General features: G+C 40.8%; 1 protein-coding gene across 6 annotated transcripts in view; it reads left to right on the forward strand.

Moving 5' to 3' along the window:
• IQSEC1 (IQ motif and Sec7 domain ArfGEF 1) overlaps positions 1 to 20,122 on the forward strand; it is a 141,314-nt gene extending 121,192 nt beyond the window's left edge. For 3 of the 6 annotated variants that reach the window (XM_071418852.1, XM_071418854.1, XM_071418855.1), the window contains exons 9-14: positions 119 to 244; positions 1,546 to 1,645; positions 4,825 to 4,998; positions 7,763 to 7,939; positions 14,081 to 14,130; positions 15,516 to 20,122. In XM_071418852.1, the coding sequence (XP_071274953.1) occupies positions 119 to 244; positions 1,546 to 1,645; positions 4,825 to 4,998; positions 7,763 to 7,939; positions 14,081 to 14,130; positions 15,516 to 15,965 (1,077 nt within the window). In that variant the 3' untranslated portion in view covers positions 15,966 to 20,122. The remainder of the gene's footprint in view (positions 1 to 118; positions 245 to 1,545; positions 1,646 to 4,824; positions 4,999 to 7,762; positions 7,940 to 14,080; positions 14,131 to 15,515) is intronic. The other 3 variants (XM_071418853.1, XM_071418856.1, XM_071418857.1) reach the window with 2 other exon arrangements.
• The last annotated feature ends 3,518 nt before the right edge of the window (positions 20,123 to 23,640 follow it).

Here is a 23,640-nt window from a genome sequence, read left to right on the forward strand (position 1 = left end):
TAATGGGCTTAGAGGGAAAAATATTTGAAGTGTTAAAGAAAAAAGATTCTGTGTATAAAAGATGCTCTTTCTTGGCTAGAAGCTGTTATATGAACCATGAATTTTTCTATTATTGCAGGTGCTCTCTCTCCCCCACCGGAGGCTTGTTTGCTACTGTAGGCTGTTTGAAGTTCCAGATCCAAATAAACCTCAGAAGCTTGGATTGCACCAACGAGAAATATTTTTATTTAATGATCTTCTCGTGGTATGTATTTCCAGGCAGAGAGAATGAGGTATTCAGAAATCCTATCTCCATGAAATCACTGGCAATTAAGTACATGAGCATTCCTAAAAACAAATATCTGTTACCCTCTATTCCAGCAGTCCTGGGATGATTAAGAGATTTGTATTTTAATTTTAAAAATTCTGTATAATTTACTTTTAAACTGAAGTCTTTTATTAATGGCTACACTCTGCAAGAAGGTATTTGATACAGTAACTTTTACTACAGAGAAAAAAAACCTCACCTCCAGTTCACCCATTGTCCTAAAGGATAAACAGAGACATTATTTATTCCATGAATAATGAATTCAAGGTACTTGTGGAAAACCAAAATTACATCCTACTTTGTGTTCCCCAGATGTTCTATGAACCAGATCTGTTTGTGCATTGAAATAGGAATAGGCTCTGTTGAAATAGATTTTACAGTTGACATTACCTTTTAGTGTGCATTTAACTTCACAGACTTTAACTTGACCCAGTCTTTTGAAAAGCAGACACTCAGAACTCAGGACAGCTTGGAATTATTTGGTTGAGTTACTCTTAAAATGGGAAAATTTGTTGCACTCCATTTGGAATGCACTTGGCTGTTACCTGAAAACTGAGAACTACGGCAAATATTTCATATTTTGTTAGGGAAAAGGCACATCTCATCTACACAGTTTTGCTGTGTGTGCTTTTTTGCCTACCTGCAGACCTTAAAACCAGGAATTAAATAAAAAACATTAATCCTTTTGCTTCTGAGTATAACCTAGGAGTTGTCAATGGGAGCTTGAGTGGAAACTGATGGAACATGGTTTTCTGCTATTTTTTATTGCTTACTCAGATATCAGCAGTTCTATCAAACTGATTGGGGAATAATATAGGCCAAATTTGTCAGTGTGGTAGCACCTAAATTTGGGGGTTTAAGGATAACTTAAATGTATTTTCATTTTTTGCTAGCACAGAAAGGATGCATCCAAAGTATTCCAAAAGTTTTGGAATTTCAAAAAGTAGAGTTCTGGAGGAGAGAGAACACAAAAGGCTTTGTGTCTGGATAAAATATTAACCCTTCTGCTTTAGAGAGATGATGCTGCAGAGCTTTGGTTTTTTCAGTAGCAGGAGTTTAAATACATCAGTTGCATTCAAAAAAAGGGAAAAACTGACAAGGGGACATTTTTTCTGACAGATTTATAACTTTCTTTTAAATAAAATGTTTTCTCTTTTGCTAATTCTTCAGAGCAATCATTTTCCACAGGCACATTTGGTGGAATGAGTATTTCACTTTGTTTATCTGATCCCTTTCAGGTGACCAAGATTTTTCAGAAGAAGAAGAACTCTGTTACATACAGTTTTCGACAGTCCTTTTCCCTCTATGGAATGCAAGTTCTTCTCTTTGAGAACCAGTGTAAGTATTTCCTCTCTTTTTAGAAGAGCACTTTGTTCATAAATAAAACAAAAATGGTGTAAGTGAAAGAAATGGACAGGACTTGATCCTAAGTTTAGGACTAGAATTGCTCTGGATTTAACTTTGTTCTGACATTTAAAACAAGATGCTGTCAGTATATAAACCACAGTTTTTTGGTTGTAGTCAGGAGCCAAATCTCCCCAAATGTGTTTGTGATTACTTGTAAAGCATAAAAGGATTGCCAAGAAAAAAAAAACATCTGCTGCTGAGTCAGTGGTACCACTAGCTGGAACTGAGTGATAATAAATAATGACTCTTATAATGATATTTGTAATTCAAAACACTCTTTAATTTATTTTCCTGATTTATGGCTTAACTTTGCCTAGATAATATATACTACCTCAAATTTAAATATAAAACATAAGCTTTCATTTTCTGACACCTTTTGTTTATGTCTCTTACAAGCTGCATCAGTCCAATATTTTTTTTATCTTTAGTGCTTCCTAGCAGACAAAAACCCAAATAATTTGCTAAAATCCTGTTTCTAAGCCCAAATAGAGTATCAGTAGTGACAGCAGAGCAGAGTTGTTGGTTTGGTACATAGGGACACAGCCTGACTGAATTCATGGTTTGTGACCAAACCTTCACCCCCTGATAAATTGGGTACAGCCCAGTGTGAGCTGTTCCTGTGCTCTTCTGTCATGGAAGGTTCTTAGTTTTAATTTGTCCTTGAGAATGTGCTCCCTAAAAATCCATTGCTGTTACTGCAAGCCTCTGGAGAGTGCAAAAGGAAGGTTTTGCAGAGCTCACAGCAGCTCTGTAGCCCACAGATCCTTTCTGTGCTTTCACATGCATTCTCTCTCTCTTGTGAACATGTTATATGGTATAAAATTCAGTTTTGGAGGGGAAGGCCAAATACTTCTATCCTGGATTCTACTAAAAATAGAAGGATTTATAATTCTCTGATGCCATGTTAAATAAAATATATTTAAAAAATAAAGCATGATAAGTAGAAACACTAATCAAATAAATTTAAAAATATCTATGGTGAAACAAGAAGCAAAGGATTGGATTCCTCCCAGGGAACTGGAGACATTTTAACTGAGGCACTTCAGGAGGGCTTCTGAATTCACTGCAGTGAATCAGTGATCAGACTGCACTCTAATACTGGTGCCTCTCAGGTGGGATGTGCAATTTTCCAGTTGGGAAAGAGAAGTATTTGTCCCCTTTGATTTGTAAAATTCAATATTCTTGGTCTCCCCTGTCCCCAGCAAGCTTTGGGCTGTTTTGTCCAGAGCCATCAGTAACTCTGTGTGGAGCAGCTGTTCCCTGGTTTCAAGGGAATAAAAGTCAGTGTTGCTAAAACAGAAGCAACAAAAATATTGGTTTGGCTGCTGGTGAGGTTGAACAAATGACTGGCACTGGTGATAGAAAAATTGACTTTTAATGATAGAAGTCAATTATGTTGAGGGATGGATGAGCTGCAAAAGGGAAAACAATGTCACATATCTCTAGTAAATAAATAGGCCATATGGGAAGTATATTTTCCATTTTCAGTCAAAATCACTAACAAAATATAGAGGGGGAGCAGATCACTTAGGAGAGAGTGTAACTGGAACCAAGAAATACTGATGGGAGGGTTTCCTGATACTTGATGAATACAGTGCAGAGAAGTACCTCAGGTAATAAAATACATGTGTTTGTTACATGGAAATTCCTTCTTGGCTCGTGTGTGGGGGCAGCCCTGGTGACTTTGGGCTTGCCAGCTTTCCTTGTTTGTTTTGTAAACATTTTTATTCTTTCCCCTGGAGTGGTGCAGAGCTGCTTGCTGCATTCCCTGTGCCAATGTTCCCAACATCCCACCTGAGCCTGCCCAGCTCTGGGACCTTTTGGCTGTTCTTCTGTGTGAGGTGTTGACAACAAACCCCAGCAAAACTCCCAAATCCTTCCTCCCTCCTTCCCCTCAGGACCGTTTGAGCCTCAGGGCAGTTGCTCTGTTTTCCCTGAGGATTGTAAATGGACTTGCTTCACTTTTAGTTGCAGCTTTGATCTGGGAGTTAAGGTACCCTAAAAACACCAAAGTGAAGGTACCCTAAAAAAGCCAGAGTTAATGCATTCTAAAAAAGCCAAGCACGTGCACTGGTTTCCCAATAGTTGAAGTCTTGTTGAAACCTCAGGGCATTGAGGGAGGGGAGTGCCTCACTTCATCTGCTGGCTCTTGAGGGAGGTTTTAGTACATGGGAGCCCTTGAGCTTGGGCTCAAACACTGAAGTAAATATTTGAGAGTTTTAGCAAACCCAGAGGGCAAGGCAGCTGAGTAAAAGAAAACATTGTGTTAAAATGCACATGTTGAGGTTTGCTGACACTCCATTGCTCCAGGTCTGTGCTTCAAGCAAAGACTGATTTGTTTTCTACAGCAGAACATATTTTCATTCTGAGTATCTTTCTGTAAATGAACCTTCTGTCTCAACCAGGAGATATTTTTGACCAGCTGTTAAAATTTCAGAAGTACACCTAGAAAAGAGGCAAAGACAGTTTCCTGAAACATCTGCCTTTTATTATTAAAAGTCTATAATATGGGTCAAAAGAGGGGTGGAAAAACCAAATTAGTCCTTTTACTTCTTCAGTATATGATTTCACAGGTACTTTTAATTTTATTTAAAAGAAAAAAAGGAAAGTAGGATGTCCAGGGAGCACAATCCAATAGGAAATACTAATTGTGTACCTGTTTGTGTGTTTGTCTTCCTGCAAATGGTGAGTTAAAAGTAAAAGACAATTTGTAGCATTTGCAATGTCTTCAAGTAGCCTTTACACTCAGCAAAACTTTGGTCACAAGTGGGTAAGGTAGGTCATGGGATCTGTTCCATGAAAGAAAAATTATCCTCCTTAGCTTTTTGCTTTTTTTTCCTACTGTTTTTGATATACATTGCTTATTGTACCTTAAGTGTAGCAGCTGCATAAAGATATCTCTCAATATTTGCTCAGTATTTGACAGTTAAACTGTTCCAATGTACCTGAGGGATTTTTATTCTGATTTTGTGCTGTCAGACTTCTATTTCTCTAACTTTGTATCCTCTGTGGTAATATTACTAAAAGCTTTCCGTTTTGCTGGGTATTTTTGTTAAAAGAAAAGTAATTGTAATAATCAGAGCTTAGTTTTCCTTGCCTTTTTCTTTCAGATTATCCCAATGGCATTCGGCTCACGTCAGCTGTTCCAGGAGCAGATATCAAAGTACTCATAAATTTCAATGCACCAAATCCTCAGGACAGGAAGAAGTTTACAGATGATTTGAGGGAATCAATTGCAGAAGTTCAAGAAATGGAAAAGCACAGAATAGAGTGTAAGTACAAAGGTACATATAATGGAGTATTTTCCAGCTAATCAAAATAAAAAAAACCTAATACTGCCCTTGGTAAATTTAAATTTTAAATTAAAAATTACCATTAATAAAAGGTTTAAGTATATAACCCATTAGAACTCCTTAAAAGTTCAAAATAATGTGGGTTTTTCTGTGACTTGGTCTCAAGAAGGAGGAAAAAGCCAATAATGGCTTAAGCCCCAGCTGAGTTCATTGACTCATATTTACTGCAGTGTAGCTGCAGTGGAATTTATCTTGGACAAGCTGCAATAACAATGGACAGAGGAGAGCTGGGTCTGTGATTTGTAGCATAAATTACAGCAAGAATTTTAGGAATAATTTGGACAGAAGAGATCTGGGTCTGTGATTTGTAGTATAAATTACTGCAAGAATTTTTAGGGATAATGTGGACCTATGAAAGATGGATCTGTGATTTGTACTATAAATTCCAGTAAGAATTTTAGGGATAATATGGACAGAGGAGAGATGGATCTGTGATTTGTATCACAAATTACAGCAGGAATTTTAGGGGCAATTTGCCTCACATTGAAATTCCCAATGATGGCCCTTCCAATAAGCTTTATTGAATTTTTCTTGATTTCCGTGTTGTAATTCCTGTAGTCAGTAAGGAAGTCATGCTCCAAACTTGCATAGATTTTGCTGGTAGCCCTGTGAGTGTCTGAAGATTAAATTTTATCCCATTTTCCCAAAAGAGGCCCTGCTCCACATCCAGCTGTGGGCAGAGGGGTGAAGCTCCCTTTGGGCACAGGGTGATTTATTAAAAATATGGATATTGATCTAGTACTAATATCCAACTGTGATGGACAAAAACTCTAACAGTTTAAAGTTAGAAAGTGAATGTTTATTGTGGGATAGCTCCCAAATACACACTGCAATTTACAGGTGATTACAGAGTTCTTTTATCTATACAAGCATTGAATACCCAAAATACAAATAGATATTCATCACTTTGGTACATGCCATTCCCACTTCGTGTGGTAATTAGTTCAAAAGCCATTAAGCATGCATAGTTTGTTCCTTGAAATGAGTCGGTGGTCCCTTTCATGGGGAGGAGTCCCAAAATGAGGAAGTAAATGAAGTCTTCCTCGTTCTGACCTTTCCACCTTTTCAATGCAAATATGACAAATGAACCCTTGGTAGAACTCCCATTCCCTGTCTTAATTTGGTTTCAGAACAGAGGAGGCCTACAATTGTCTTATGTTCCTAAAAGCTATTTATCAGTTTCTATAGTCTTCATTATAAACCCAGCTAACCAAACATTGTGTTGACAAGCAATCAATTATTAGTTAACTACTCACTCTTAACTTCATCAAGGCCTACACATTTATTTTAATTAACTCCAATAAAACTTTATCTAACTAAACTCTTAACTCCTCTAAAACCTCTAAATTCCTTTAAGTTTATGTCTCAAGGGCTGTTGTGGGTTGTTTCATGAAATAAACACGGGCAGGAGATCTTTTTCCTTTTTAATGCCTTTATTAAAAGTGATCAGCTTGGGTGGGGAGAACTAACAGGTCCGTGCTCATGCCACCACAGCTCCAGGAGTGACTCAGAGGAGGAGGAAGAGGGCAGCTGTGTCCATTGGTCTGTAGGCAGAGCTGGGGGTTCCATCCTTCCCAGGTCTCCAGTTTAATGTTTGAGGACCTCTGTCTAGCTGACAAGCTTAGGGTGAGGAGTAAAAAGGGTCTTAGCAGACACTAGATTCTGTTCCTCACACCTAGACATCACTTTGCTTCATCCATTTTGTGTTGGCTCGTTGTTTTTAGGGGTTTTTGGTTAGGTTTGGTGAGGGGCTTTTCCCATTTGCATGCTAACTCCGAGGTCTCCTCCTCTTCACCATCCGAGGTAACAAAAGAGTGGGTGGGTCCCCACCAGGAGCAGGCAAGGATGGGCCAGCACTGCCAGGTACCAGGGGAATGGAGACACCTCAAGTGCCTCTGAGCAAAAGGCACTGCTGTTATTGCGGAGATATTGGACACTTTAGGAGGGTTTGTAAAAAGCTCAGTATCGATGAGGCAATAGCCAGGGAACAGGAAGCCTTAGAGAAGGTTCTTAGAGGTGACAATTAGGGGTGTCAAGGGCTTTACACTTTAGGGGACCCGATGCAACATCTAGAGGAGCCCTTGGTAAACTTTGAGGTGGGACCCCTAAATGAAGAATTTGATCTTTTGGTTGATACAGGAGCAGATAAGTCCTGTCTCAACAAAGTTCCAGAAGGTATGGTAAAATGCCCAAGAGCATCTGGGGTTAGACAAAACAGCTAGGTGAAAGGATATCCAATAGCACCGGGACTGGCCAGTAACACCTAACCTTGTAATAGGTGATGTGAAAGTAAAAGGTACTTTATTGTTGTCTTACTGTGTGTGAGAGAGAGTCACATGCAAAGTCAGCCTCAACTTCCTGGGTGGGAGGGAAGGGGGAGGCAGTGGAAAGAGGAGTGTGTGACCTGCAAACCAGGCTGCTGTTCCCTGGGCAGGTGGGGGCTGTGGCGGTAGGGTGCCATCCTCCAGGAAGCAGCAGGGTGTCACTCGACAAAAGGGGGAATTCTTAACCATCAATGACAGGGAGTTAACGAAAATGACAGGTGATTACAATAACAAACAGTTAGAACTCCACCCTGGCAGCAACTGGCCCAACCTGTGAACTGTACAACCTTTTTAAAAAATGGGCAGCTTATCTACTCATAACATTTCATGGCCACAAGCACCAATGTAAACCCCCCCCGTGTGTGTTGCAGCGGAGCTGGAGAAGCAGAAGGGGGTGGTGCGGCCCAGCATGTCGCAGTGCTCCAGCCTGAAGAAGGACTCTGGGAACGGGAGCCTGCCGCGGCCGTGCCTCGATGACAGCTACGCGGGCGGCGAGGGGCTGAAGCGGAGCGCGCTCAGCTCCTCCCTACGGGACCTGTCCGAAGCAGGTAAGCGCTGCCCCCGCTCCTCTCTGCATGCACAGCTGCCTCCGCAGAGCCCAGCTTGCCCTGGGCCTCCACAAATAGCACTGGTGGGATGGGATCTCACACTTCCAAATAGCTCCTTACTCCCCCCCGCACCGGCTCGTGGTTAATTTCTGTTTGGTTTTTTTTTTTTACCTTTGTTCTGTTAAGCGGCCACTGTTTGAAAGCATTTAAGCCGTTGTAGGTTGCTATAGAAACTTTTAAAGGACAGTGAAGACAGAGGAAAAATTGTAAGTTTTTAATAAAACAGAAGTGACTGACTTGTGCTAAGAGTAATTCACTTAGTTTTCCTTTCTTTTTTTTTCATCTCCTTTGCTTTTTGCCCCTCATAGAGTAGGCCTAGAAAGGGAAGGAAAGCTCCTGGTCTCTGTGTAACGAGCGCTTTCTGTGTGTTCTGTGCTCAAGTGTACCTGTGTTACCACCTGGATGAATGAAATTGAGTGAAGCCCTACTAAATTCTCTCTAGAGCTGAGTAACACCAGTGTGCCCCTGATGCTCTTTTCTTGTTCTGTAACTCAGACACAGTTCCTAATTCTTGCAGAGAGAGGTTGTTGTGAAGTACTCTTGGCAATAGAACCAAAGAAGCCCTCGTGGACAAGGATACTGATAACTCACAAAGCCACTGATGTGTCTTAAGTTTTATTAACTGATTAAAGACTGGAAAGCAGTGGTGATGTGATTTTTTTAGCCAAAGCAAGCCAGGGGAGGTTGTACATGTTTTTATTTGATGGTTTGCCTCACACCTGGCATAGCCATGTAATCTTTCAGTGTTAAAGAGTCCTGTCACTGACAAGAACTCTTATCTGAACACTATGTCCACTATTCAGAAAGTACTTCCAGAGATAGTAGCAATCTGGTTTTTTTAAATTATTTGGTTTTTAGTTCATAGGCTGTGTTGCATACTCTGCTTTGTTCTTTCAGTTGCAGTGATGATGTACAGTGTAGTCATAATTTCAGTATTCTGTATGTCTTTGGTAGTAGACACTACTTACCTATTTCCTTTTTTTTTTAAACTAAAGAAGAGATTTTAGTTATGCTGCAATAAATAAAATTGTTGTAAACTGATATGATAGCCTGTGTTTTGTGGGTATGTGTATGTGCATACAAATATGTAGAGAGTGAGCTCTTTCAATTCTTTTCTTCTCTGTTTAGGCTTTCATACTCACATCTCCATGTGCTTCATTAAAAAGACTTAGGCCCTTGATCCAAAATCAGGCTGAAGTTGAATATTGGTGCTTGCTTGGCTCCAGTGGATTTTAGATCAAGCCCTAGTCTTCACCACTCTTATCCCTCAGATTTGAGGATACTTCATCATCCTTTTCTGTTGTTTTGGTTTTATTTCATTAGAATGAGAACTACCATATTGTTAATATGTGAGTTCAGTGGGTATCTGTACCCCTAAATGTGATTTCTGATTAATTTTTTCATTCCATCAGAATTACTCATCCTTCTCTTTCAAACACTGCCATGTATTTGAATTCATATTATGGATTTAATTCAACAAATCAGCATTTGTAATCACAAACACATTTCACAGGGCATGCCTACCACTGGCATGCTTATTACTGAAAATAACCTTTCTCCATGACAAAAAGTAGAAATCACTCACAGACTGAGGGTTTATCAATGAGTTTGTTAAACCCAACTAAACTTAATTTTAACTTGAAATAGCTGAAAATTATGGAGAGCTTCTGTTTGGTCTTGTGCAGTGCAACTGACTTGAGAAACAACCAGCCTGTTATTTGCTTTGTTATTTGGTGGAGTGACTTCAGGGAGATGATCCATAAGTTCCCTGCCTTCTCTCAGGGAATAGCTTGCATGTGAGGCTAATTTCATTTTTAATGTGGGAGAGGTGATCCATAGAAAAGCAAAGAAATCTCTTTCAGTTAGGAAGATATTGCACCCAGTGATTATCCCATATTAAACTGCTTCTCTAAAACAGGCCTGAGTTAGGTTGCCTCAAATGCTTTTGTGGATGAAGCACAGGATGAACAAAGAGGAGGAACAGGAGTCTGTTACCCTGTAGGAAAGTGGATTTTTAGAGAGACCCTTTCTACATTGAATCAGAAATAAATCGAACAAACATGAGAAAATGGCCTGGTTGCATATTTATGCAGGAAGGCAGATAAATGTCCAGTGAACATTGCCAAGCCAAAATTTAAACTGTGTATTCAGTGAAAGGAAATGTGACTGGACAGCATTTGGCTGCACAGGTACTTGACAGAACTCTTTAGGAAAACAACCCATTGCTATGCCCCAGACATCCCAGTAAATGGAGGTTCTGGGAAGTGACTAAATTTCTCTGAGTGGCAGTTCAGAAGCTTCTGAGATCTAACAAATGCTGATACCCTGACTGATTCTGCTCCTAAGCTGGGAATGCACAGAAAGCAGGATTTGTCCATCAGGAATGCTTTCCTGAGAATGGTTCCATGCCTTGCCAGTTCTTTCCATGGAATAGAAAACACAATGTAGCATCCAAGTGTTTCAAGATGCGAATATGATGCAAATATTTAGGGCTTTATTTTTCTCTAAAGTGAAATGTATCATTTTCATTGAACATTCTTGAGCTATAGTCAAGGAAGAACTGAATTTATTTGTTCCAGACTTTGAAATTCTTAATTTATATAAAAATATTAGAAGCCAGACAAATTTTAATCCAGCTAAAGCTGAGTTTTATGAGTTTACAGGAAGATGGGAAAAGTGTGATGTCCCCTTATGGCCACTGTTCCACAGGAAGAATGATTTGGTCACTAAAGCAGAGCAGGAAGGGTTGGACTGGTTGTGTTTCCCATTCTGTTTCTCCCAGAAACAGTCCCCTTGGACTGATTTTAAGTTCTTTAATTTGAATTCCAGCCACTTTGAGTTGCTGGGGGACCCAGTGCTTTTACATTGAGTTTACAGTGCAATTCAAACTTTATTCCCACATCCCTAACCTGTAAGGTGGGAATAATACTTACACCCTGAACTGGTTTAAAAAATGCAATTTTCTTGTTTGCCCCAGCACTCCACAACTGGCACAGCCAGGTAGTGCTGCCCAGGTGAGGGGGGTACAGTGGTTCCTATTACTGGGAGCTGGGCTTGTCTGAAACAGCCACAGACCAAAAAAGATTACTGCAAAACCAAACTAAACAAAAAGTATTTCCAGAAATAAAATAATTCTGTTTCAGTGTGAGATCTTAAGATTCTACCTGTTTCACAAAGAAACAAGATGAAAATGTGACAAAGAGTACTTTCCCCCTCAAAAGTGGTCTCTCTAATGATTGGAGTGAGCAATTTAATTTAAAACTTTTTTCCAAGCTTTTTCCCCCAAGACACTCAAAGCCAAATCATAATACCAAATCATAATATCACATCATTGATAGTGTTTAGCTATCAATTATCTCACTGGCCCAGAAGTTTCAAGAGCTATAGAGCAGCAGTGAGAAATATTTCCATGTACTGAGCTGATCTGCAGCCTGAGCTGTGAGATCACCACACATCCTGTGATGTGTCCTGCACACATCCATTCTGCAAGCTGCAATGGCTTTTATTAATAAAGCTCAATATTCTTTTGGCATGGTTAAGTTTGTAAAAACCTTGTAATCACTTCATATTTCTACTATAAATCTGAAATATTCTTGGCCCCATATAATGCATGTTCATGTGTGGGACATATGTTCATATGTGGACTTGTGTAAGTTAAAGATACTTCTTACAAGGGATATTCATATCTAACAGATAAGGCTAAATTAATTGAAATTTAATTTTATAAATTAAAGTCCACTCTAACAGCCTTAAAAAATTAAAGTAACCATAATATATTAAGCAAAACTAATCTTGAGATTTGACAAATACCACCTTGCTTTGTACCACAGCTACTAATTATCCTGCCAGTACATGCTTAGATGCAATTCTAGTTGAGAATTTCCCTGAGATGCATGTCAAGGCTGGAGCTCCAGGGAGGCATTTCTGGGATGGGATGCTATCCCAAAGACCAGAGAACAGTCTGGAATAAACACACATTGGCAGGGGGAGTGCTCCAGGGGATTTACTGAGTAAACCCATCACACTGCATGTCAGCACAGAATTGGGTTCAGTTTGTTTTTAGGAAAAGGAACAAAGCCTCTGTACAGCAATAGTGCCTATCTGAGGGAAATTACAAGCATTTTAAGGAGGATTTTTCTGTTTGTTCTTGGCTTTGCAAGTACTACTTTGCCCTGGAGTTACTCTGAGCAAAATTCCATCTGTCGCTCTCTGTCCGTATTTACTGTGTCCATGGTTATCTGATCAGACTGTGACTCCTGCCATATGCAAAAGGCATTGGATTTTTTTGTTGTGTTCTCCTTCATTTTTGGCCACATTTAATGCCCCGTGTCAGCTCTCAGTCTTATTTGCAAGCCTGACTGCTAAGTTCTGAGGCGGCTGCCGCAGTGTGTTTGCATCAGCAAGCAAGAGTGGTTGGAGTGTTAATCAGTACTAATCCTGTTATCAGAGCAGAAAAATATCAAACCTGACTAGGAGTCAAAATAAGGGATGAACAAACCCAGTTTTTCTTGGGGGGCTCATAAGATAGTACAGCTCTGCTTTGGCTGAGGCTAAAACTGCAGCAGGATATGAAGCAGTGAGCTTTTGACAAAGAGCCCATCCAGGGGAATTGTTCCAAATCCCAATGAATTTCACAAGTCAAACACAACACCTTGACCCCAAACATCTTCCCCTCAATTTAATGTCACTGCAGAGGGGATTGTACTGGGGAGCAACTCATTTTAAGAGGGGAAAATGTTCCAGGATGTAGCCTGGAACTGTAGCTCTTAAGAGAAACTTGTTTCAGGGCAGTGTCCTATGACCAACCAGGTCAATGTTATGCTTATAAATCCAGCGGGTGATAGTTTTTGATCATCCTGATCCTTTGGGTAGTCTGAATTGCCCTATGAGCAGTTCCACTGCTCCCTAGTTCTGATCCCAGGTGCTTTTGGGGTGTCTGTGATTAGGGTACATCATTAATTGGTTCAGTGATGCTGAAATCCTCACATTCTTCCCCAAAACTACCTCTCAGAGTAGAAGATTCTGAAGGCAGCAACGTGCCAATGCAGGGTGGAGATTGATATTTGGCCTTGCAGGAAAACAAGGAGAGAGTGCTGAGAAAGCTTTGGTTTCTAAAGCCCTGCAGATTTTAGGGAAGCTCTGAGCACCAGGAGGGTTCCTCAAAGCTCAGTTTTGTTTCTACACCCTGCCAGGAAAGTATTCTGAAACTTTGCAAAGCAAAGCTCCACAAGCTGTTTTCTAAAAATCTCTATTTCCACTGCAGCCAGATGCTATTTTCTCTGCTGTGAAATGAGAAAGAAAATCTGGGATCCTGTGTCCTGTACAGCTACTAAGGTTTTCTGGCTCTTTAGGCAAACAGTCTGGAGTTTCACGTGTGGGTTTAGGCAAAAGTTTTTGCAATTTGAGAATGTTGGAGTACAAATCCGACATGCTTAAAGATAAAGCACTGCACAGCTAAACAAACAAAATCTAGCCATAATGTCAAGACAGATTCCAGATTTACTGATCAAAAATTAAGTTTAGTTTTTTTTTAAACCTCATGAAAGAAGATTGTATGAAATCCACTGAGGTTCAAAGCTGAAATTGAAATGATCAATTTGATAAAATGCTAAAACTGATGAAGTGATAAAACTGATCGAGTGATAAAACCGATGCCCCTCACAGTGCCCCACACTGAAGTTCAGAATATTTCAATGTTAAATTTTGCATTTAAGTTAATGCCACCCCACAACTGTATCTCAATGTTTAAAGTAAAAAAAAACCTTCACGGCCAATCAGCTTCCAGGAAACCAAACCCTTTAAAATCCTTGCTGCTCAGCATCACGAGCACAGCGCTAAACCCAGCTGCCCAAACACGCCTACTTAAGAATTGTGCGAATTGCCAACAACATCACACCCCGCTCGTGTGAGCCGATCCCCAGCATCAGCAGCACCTCTCCAAATTCCCAGTGCCCCCAGAACCGCAGGCAGTGCAGGGAGCTGCTGGCCCTGCTGGCCCTGACGCCGTGGGGCTGTGGGGCCGCACTCCTGGCGCCGGTCGTGTCGCAGTCTCTAATCTCTGCTGTTGCATGTCCTGGGCAGGCAAGCGTGGGCGACGCAGCAGTGCAGGATCGCTAGACAGCAATATGGAAGTAAGTAGGAAGTTCCTGATGTCTAGCTGGATGTGATGATGTGCATTTCAAACCTTTCTTTTATATACATACATATTTTTTTGCTCTTTTTTCTTCTAACATATATATATATATATATATATAACCTGCCTGCCACAAATAAAATGCATGCCTAGGCTATTCACTCTGTATTCTTCCAGCTTACAAAGCACTGACAGCTTGTTTTAGAGCAATGCCATTTTTGGTTTGAGCTAACCTTGTTCCCTTTGTTCCTGCAAGCATGGTTAAATGGATATGATGTGTCCTTTTGCCACCATTTCAGTCTGGTCCCAGCTTAAAAGCCCACTTGCTCTTTGTTACCAAGTACACTGTTCTTGCTGTTTGATATTTAGCTACTACTATTGACTGTCATGCTCAACCATCTCCATTGCTTATTTTCGAGTTCAATTGCTATATGTATGCAGTCATGACACCATGGAATTGCACAGATAGGGCATGGGAGGATAAAAAAATTATTCAGATAGGTGAATTCAATGTGGATTTCATGAGATTTCATTCATCTTCAAACCATTTTTATATACTGTTCATGTCTCTGAATTCAGCTTGCAGATTTTTTCTTTTATTTTTTTCTTTTTTTTTTTTTTTGTGTTTGCTTTAGGTAGATTACAGTTTAAATCTAGCACACTTTGCCTAAGTACTGTTGTGTCCCGTAACTCTTTAAAAATACAAACCCCAAATTTCAGCAACTAAATTCCAGGCTAAATAATAGAGAATGTTGGACCACAGGTCAGGATAATATAAGCACATAGAAATCTTAGTGGCAAAAATGGTATGGTTCCATTTAACACAAAATGCAGAGGTAGGACTGAGAAGCAGCACTGTCATGTATAGTAGTGGAAAACTGCTATAAGTAAAGATTTAAATACCATTTTAAAATCTGAGCTGTAACTGTAATATTTGCTGCTGTATGTTTAACTATTTAGGTTGCATTTAATGTAGTGCTTTTTTTTTTTTGTGGTAAAAAAGCAACTATGGTATTTTTGCAGTATTTTAAAATGTGTTTTTCCTTTAAAACACACACTTGTAGGTCTTATATCATGTTACTCTCCCGTGACATTTTTTTTAATTTGAAGTCATATCTCTCGATGTCAAAATACTGAGAGAAAATCGCTCAATGCTTAACATCCCCTAAGAAGGGCACGAGGGTCCCATTGGCCACTTAGGGAAGGTGGAGATAAAATTTCCCCTAGAACTCTCTAACATAATCCACCCATGCGAACCCTAAAGGAGGAGTTTGTGGGTCAGTGTGAACTTTTTCTTTTTTTTTCTTTTTTTTTTTTTAATTTCCTTTTCGAACATTTCAAGATTTTTTTTTTAATTTTTATTTTCTATTAATTTCTTTTTAGGGGTCCATCATTAGCAGTCCTCACATGCGCCGAAGAGCTACATCAACCCGAGAGTGTCCATCTCGCCCTCACCAGACTATGCCCAACTCCTCCTCACTCCTAGGGTCCCTGTTCGGTAGCAAGCGGGGCAAGCCCCCCTCGCAGAGCCACGCGGCCGCGCAGCCCCCGCACCACGCGGAGGCGGCGGCAGCGCCGCACCCGCACCACGCGCAGTTCTGCCACCAGAACCCGCCGCCCTACCACCACCACCACCACTACCACCCGCCCCCGCACCCGCACCCGCACCCGCACCAGTACCACCAGCACGGGCACGGCCACGGGCACGGCCCCTACCTGCCGCACGCCCCGCACCACGCCCCGCACCACGCCCCGCACCACCACGGGCCGCCCCCGCCGCCCGCCGCCTCCGGCAGCAAGCCCAAACACAGCGGCATCAGCACCATAGTCTAGGCCTAAAGACCCTCCTCGAGACTCTAGTTCTAAACCCAGCTGCAAAGGCACTTACAGGAAGCAACAAAATCACACCGTCAGTTTTTACCTAGGCCGTTTAATGAGCTTAAAGGCTTGCTGTTACTAAATAAAATAATTCCGGTTAGCCCAGGCCATACTGGTTTTACTTATCTACTGGATAGATGTTCACCACCATCTGGTTAGTTCTTATTTCCAAACTTGCCTTGAAAACGTGCTGCTTGCTGAATCTGAGGAAAGCTACCTTTTACACCAAACCCCTGGACAATTTTACACACGTAATGAAAAGCTTAGCCTATGGAAAAAAAAAACAGGGAAAAAGTCAGACAGAACCAAGTGTTGCATTCTTGCTCTTTTATTCTCAATGGGCAAAAAAATAAGTAGACCTGATATGGTTGATGAAAGTACGTAAGTAAACTTTATATAATATAAATATATACATATAAATATATATATATATACTGTATAGTTAACATTTGTGCTTGGAAAGAAATTTTTTCAGTCCACAAAACTAGCAATATAGACTTTACAAGGAATTCCACTTACTTGATAGGACAGTATAATAGATGAATAGCATATGAAAGAGTAGACCAAAAACATTAAACGTTAGAAACCAATTTCAAACATTTCAGTATTTTCATCAAAAGTCCCCTGGACTTGTTAAGATTTCTAAGCAATCATTACTAAATGTGCCAAGTAACATAGCATTTAAATGTTGTACTCCAATACTGCTTTGTATAAATCCTTATTTTATTAACACGATGATATCATACGTAATCAGTATTAGAGCTGCTCTGCTATTTCAGGTAAGCAAACTCGTTAAGATGCAGTAATTATTCCGTAGCAATGGAGGGTGCCCACATACCAGGGGGCACCTCCAAGCATTGGTCACACGAGTTCTTAGACACTTTAAAGGCTGTGATAACTGTGAATTTACATGATCCACATTTCTTTTGTAAGCATATGGATTGAAAGAGCACACGGGAAGAGTTCTGCCAGGTGCATGTAAACACTGCAAAAACATTCATCTCAAACATGAAAATGGCAAACCTCCATCCTTCTCAGCTACTTTGGTTCCTCTTCACCATAATTGCTCATTTTTACCCCCAGCAAAGCTGAATTCTAGTCCAGAGTGTTTCCAGTGGAAGTGCTCTAAAACTTGAAGGTTTGTTTTAGAATTTAGTATAGGGTTTTTATATATATATATATATTAAAAAAAAAATTAAAATCTGTAATTCCATGTAGCCATGTGCTAGCAACGAAGTGGCTTTACCATTTTTACTCATCACATTTGTTAGTTTGAAGCACCCAGCACTCAGCAGGCTGAGTTTATGCTCAAACCCTCACTTCCATAGTCCAGTTAGTTGCAAGACATCACATAAAAATAGGCTGTGCTGTTGTTGCTTATGTGTTGTAACCAAACAATTTGCAAATTTCTCTACAATTTGTATCCCGAAATCCTGTACAAAGTTATCCATGGCGCCTACTTTGTAGTTTCAGCACTTTGAGCCACTGCAAGGACTTAACACCTAAACAGTAGAGACAAAGGAATCACAACTGCAAAACTGTACCAGCCTAAAAGCAAACCTTGAAGAGGATGAGCAAATGTTCCAGTGAGAGATGGGTAAAAGCAATGACAGCTCCAACCCGTCGGGTTTCTGTGTAACAGAAAACAAACAGTAATAAAAGTGTCCCAAATCGGGAGGACATGGGAGCAACAGAGTGACTTGTCCTGTTAGCTTGCTCATGGCATCTCTAGCATGGGGAGGATGGGAGAGGTTCAGTCATTTTTTCCCCCTTTCATACCATGGATACCACAATACCAGCAAAACTGCAAACTGAGCACTTTGTTCACCTCCACAGAGAGCAAATACAGCAATCTAGAGTTTAACCTTTTGTTTCCAGCAGTCCACGTTTGTTTCACACATGTGCAATATGTTTTCCCCTTCTGCTCCTTCTCCTCAGAATGATCTCCATGAAAAGAAAACAAGTGATTTTTATTTTTCTGTGTCACTCATTCTATTCTAAATTCTGCGGCTTACCTTAAGAGGGCTCGCCCGGGTCCCCTGAGGCTCTGTTCCTTGCAGTTTAAAAAATATATACTGTTCTTATAAGGGAAAGTAGAACTGTCTGCATGTCATCTAATGTTATTAGTGTGAGGCTACACTCTACATATTGTATAATTGCAAAATATATCAGTGTTCCTGTTGATATTAGTTGAAGTAAAGTGATAACATATTTCAATATGTAGACTTTTCTTCATACATCTGTACCAATAGTAGAGTCTAACTGTAATTTATAGGTTGTTCCAGAAAAGATGAAGAACCATTTAGGTGCAAACATCTCTGAGAAACTGCATCTTTTAATTAAAACAGAGGTAAGAAAGCTCCTCTTCACTGGGTGATGGAGTCTGTACTTGTTTCAGATGCAGAGGCATAATGGAAGTAAAATTCTGTATATGGAATAAAGGCAGAATATGCAGTAGCAGTGGAGAGGAAAATCTGACTCACTGTGTTGATTAACACTGAAGATATCAAATCTCCCAGATCTGCATTTGCTTTATGTTTAAAAAGCCCTTTCATTCATTTAAATTAGAATTGCATATAAATATTCTGTGCTTGAACAGTGAGCCACAGTTTAATGCCTGCCCACTGATATTCCATGTGCAATCGATGTATTTGTGAACCAGAGTGTTGAGGAGATGTCACAAACGTGCATGCACAGAAACATTTCCACGTGGTTCCATGGGCACTGGGGAGGAGGCTGTGCCTGCCCTGGGCGTGCAGGGAGTGTGAAATCACAGATCACAGAAACCAAAACTGGTCACCTGACGGCACAGCATTTGGAAACTCTGTTCTTTCAAGCCAAGGAGGAGAAACAGTGGACTTGACTCTTTTTCCCCCCCCTAGTTTTGTTCTGTTTTGTTTCTTAGACTGTGTGTTTCTATGTACTCCAACCAAACAAATGTGTCTTGGTGTCAGCACAAGTCTCCAGACCTTTGCTGCTTGTTTAGGGTCATAGTAAAACCTCTCTGATTCCATCCTTGATCAACAGTTGCTTAGAGCAGTGTGGGTCATGCTTAGAATAGGAGAATTCCAGCACTTAACACTGGGTGGGGTTAAGAAAATGAATTAAAATGAATTCTTCAGCCTGCAGACAGGAGTAGAATGGAGAGGGTTTTTCTTAGATGCCATTGCCAATTACTAACTGGTACAGAACTGCATAGAGTGGCCGTGGTTCTCTCTTCCCATAAATGATGTGGCAAAGCAGTAATGCTGATCTGAACAAATGAAAGGGAAATGTAAAGAATGAAGGTGTGGCAACAACAAAAAAAAATCTTTTCTGGGACAACAATGAAATATATATTTGGGGTTTTTATTTTTTTAAGTTAAGAATGAAATGTAAAACAATGTAAAAAACAAAATATCAAAGTTCATCCTAATATAATGTGCGTCTTGTATTGCTAAAAAAAAGAGAGTCGAACATACAGTGTAGAATGATTTTCCCATCATGTACTGCATGCAGCAGAAGCCTCTTGTTTCTTGATAAAATGAGCTGAAAGACAGTCAGCAGATATTTAAACACTGAATCTCTAGATGTTGACTTGCTGTTCCATATGAAGCTGTGTGTTTTCTGCAGTTAAGCATGCATTTTGCTGTTCCCTTGTAAAATACCATCGCACTTCTTGCCTGCAAAATGGATTCTCGTGTATATATTTCAAAGAAAAGTGGAACCAATAACAAGATTCAATTTGGAAAAGAGAAAAGGGGGTGGTGAAAATGGGACCAGTAGGGGGAATAGAGAATTCTCTAAATTGTACATAGTGTGTAAATTAGCATTACTGTAAGTCTGCAGTCACTTTGAGGTTGCCTATCTCCTGCTAGAAACTTAAATCAGCTTTGAGTTGTACTAAACTGTTAGAATTAGGTCTTGAATGCAGACTGTTAAAGACTTCAAAAATCATTATGCTTACAAGAAGCTTCTGTTCTGGGGAGGCTCGAGACCCCTTTTGTAACTCTGGGGAAGAAAGGAGTGCTTTCATTTTAATATGCATTCTGTTTGTAAGTAGTAACAGACCCTATTGATGTAAAACTATAACTGTGATCATGTGGAGAAATCAAATAAATCATTTAAAACTCTTTGTTTCTCATTTCATGCAATCCAAGAGCTTCAACTCTTCATATTTGAAATGAAGGAAATTCCTTCTAATGGTATCCTGGTCCTGCTGAAGCAGTGGGATTTGTGCTGCTCCCTTCAGAGGGGCCAGGAACTGAGGATCAGGTAGAGGAGGTGGTGAATGGAGTCTGTGACCCCTCCTCAATCAGCTTGGATTGGTGTGGTGGTGCTGAAATAAATTGAGTTCTAGAGTCACTGAAGAGCCAACAGCCAGGTGTGCAGACAGGGAGACAGTGACTCCAGCACCCAGGTGTGCAGACAGACAGGGAGACAGTGACTCCAGCACCCAGATGTGCAGACAGACAGGGAGACAGTGACTCCAGCAGCCAGGTGTGCACACAGACAGGGAGACAGTGACTCCAGCAGCCAGGTGTGCAGACAGACAGGGAGACAGTGACTGCAGCACCCAGGTGTGCAGACAGACAGGGAGACAGTGACTCCAGCACCCAGATGTGCAGAAAAACAGGGAGACAGTGACTCCAGCACCCAGGTGTGCAGACAGACAGGGAGACAGTGACTCCAGCACCCAGGTGTGCAGACAGACAGGGAGACAGTGACTCCAGCATCCAGGTGTGCAGACAGACAGGGAGACAGTGACTCCAGCACCCAGATGTGCAGACAGACAGGGAGACAGTGACTCCAGCACCCAAATGTGCAGATGGACAGAGAGACAGTGACTCCAGCACCCAGGTGTGCACACAGACAGGGAGACAGTGACTCCAGCACCCAGGTGTGCAGACAGACAGGGAGACAGTGACTCCAGCACCCAGGTGTGCAGACAGACACTGCAGAGGCCCTGGTGGACAATTCCCAAACCCCTCTTTGAGACCTTCTGGCCCAGGTCTGTGTGTGCAGCTGACCCCAGGCAGCCTCAGGAGCTCCTGTCCGGGGCTGGGCAGGGCCCTGTTTGTCCTTGCCAGGGCCAGGTCCTGCTGTGGAACCCCCAGGAGCTGGCAGTGCCTCTGGGGCCATGAGCAGGGAGCCCTGGAGCCCTCAGCCCAGCACTGAGTAAGTACTGAGTAAGTAGTGCCCAGTTACTCCTTGTCCTCTGTTTGTTGTGTGTCTCAGCTTCCAGCCCTGAAGGATCCTTTGCCACGTGGCCTTCCCAGTATTTGAACTGCAGTTCCAGTTTGACAATCACTGTGGGATATTCCATTGTGCCCTGACCTTGGTGCATTTCCAGCCTTTCCAGGGGATTTCCAGTGTGTTCTGGAAAGCCTGCCCAAGCTAATGCTCAGCTCTTAATTAAACTAAACACTGTGCTTGCTTCTGTTTTCTATGAATTTTAGGAGATTCTTGAATTATTTTGTGGGAATAGTCAACTATGACCTCTTTCTGGAGGGCTGTAATTTCAGGATGTGCATCTTCAGCAATGATTTATTTTTTGATAGGTAAGTACCCACTCACCATCATCCTCTGTGCCACCCTCTGAGCTGTGAGACCCCTCTGAAGGTGCCCAGTGCCTCTGGTATAGAAACATCCTCTAGTGGAAGTAGAAGAATTTGCAGAGCTGTTCTTCACTGATGCTTCTAGTCCTGGTTTAGAAATTAGGATTTGTAGAATTTAAGTAGATTTTGAGAAGACAAGAGGTCTGCTCATGGCAGTGCTCACACAGATTGCAGGAATGAGTTGTCATACAATAAACAACTTCTCAAGCTCTTCTAGATAGCAACTTCTTAACAACAGATTCTTTCCCAAATATTTTTTACATTTTTTTTGGTTGAAACAAAGAAATGCAAGATTAAAAGGACAGAAAAACAAAATAAAGAACTTTAAATGTTTTGTCTGTATTTTTCTTCAGATTTTTGTTGACTTAACAATCAATGAATTCTATTTAACTTTGTTTTTTTCCAGTTGGCCTTAATGATTGATTTTCATTCAGAGTTTCATAAAAACAGGTATGGTATTTTAGCACATATTTATTTTATTTTAATAGTTGTGTAGTGTTTTATTCATCTCCACCCTGTGTTACAGCTGCATTAAATACACCTTTTCCAAAGGAATCTTTCTGGATTTTTACCCTGCTTAGTGATTTTTGCTGCTGTATTTTGTTGACATGAAATTCCTGGAAGGGAACATAGCATAACCAATCTAATAGAAATATCTAAACCACACAAAAATTTCATTTTAGGTGTATTTTTTTAGTAGGCCTTCTTTCTGTTTTCTATTATTTCAAGAATTAAAGCCAAATCTTGTGTTACTCAACAAAAGTAAATCAACTGCAGGATTAGGCTGGTCATGAAAGCTAGGAAAATCTTAAATTAATATTTCTGCTGGAAGTTCTTCCTCAGCTAAGCAAGACTTAAATGAAAGTTGTGTGGGTGATGCTGACTTGAAGCCATCACTTTTTTCAAATCTTTAGATTTATCATTTTTGCCATGTGAATAAATGCTCATTTTTAGGGATAAAATGAAAAAAAAAAAGCCTTTATTTAGCATTTTTGCAGTAACTGACTTGTGAAATTAGCAGCATGGTTCAGGAGACACAGCAGCTGAAAGCAGCCACAGGAGAGTGCAATCCATCAGCTCTGCTGGGAAATGGCACCACTGGAGCTTTCCTTTATTTTTCATACTTGGACACAGTGCTTTAGACAGGTCTGTGTAATGAGCAAAGCAAAAATAATCTGTCTTTAACAAGATGAGCAGGAAAAATTCATTCCAAAGCAAATGAAATATTAGGAGTGCATGATGGAAATGTCTTTTCTCTGCAGTTTCTCAGCTCTGCCACAGCACAGTGCCTGGTTTCTGATGAGGAGATGGGCCCTGGGTGTGTGTCCAGGGAGGTGGGAAAAGCAGGGACTGTGCAGGAGTTCTGTGACTCAGCAGTGGGGTCAGAGTGAACCAGGGATGGAAATTAATTCATTTAATCATTGCCAGTCTGGTTCTGTAGGGATTTTTTATAGGAGCAGAGCTCAGCTGAGTGTGGGGCCCTGCAGGGAGGTGCCCACCCCCTGAGCATCCTCCCCCTCCACCAGCTCCCCGTGTGCTCTTGGCTGGTTAGTCCTTCACTTTGCTGGCTAATATTTCTTTATGTCCATCTCCAACAAGAAAGAACATTTTTATTTAATGATTCATCCTTTATATTGTCCTTGCCATCTTTCTGGTAGTCTCGTTTCTCTGCTTCTGCCTCAGCCCTTACACCAGGCTCCCAAAAATGACTCTGCTATAATGAAAAATAACATCCAAAAAAACCCAACCAAACCCCAAAAGCAACCAACCAAACACACCCCTGCAATCACCAGAGTTTGAGATGCTTCTGTTGTCCTTCAGCCCCTGAGTTTGGAAGAGCAGCAACATTTTCCAGCCCAGTGACAATGTGCTGAATATTCCAATTCAGACTTGGAGCATCCCAAGTGTTTATAGCCCTGAATTTTCATGGCATTTCAGCAGGTTTTAAAAATGTCCTTGATGATGTGCTAACTCCTCTGCTATGCCAGTCTGTACATTTTCAAAATAATTTGTTTGTGTATTTTATGCCTAAA

The sequence above is a fragment of the Agelaius tricolor genome, unplaced genomic scaffold (genome assembly GCF_023055355.1).
Source record: "Agelaius tricolor isolate 1412-34295 unplaced genomic scaffold, bAgeTri1.0.p SCAF_93, whole genome shotgun sequence".
In the NCBI taxonomy this organism is placed as follows: Eukaryota; Metazoa; Chordata; class Aves; order Passeriformes; family Icteridae; genus Agelaius; species Agelaius tricolor.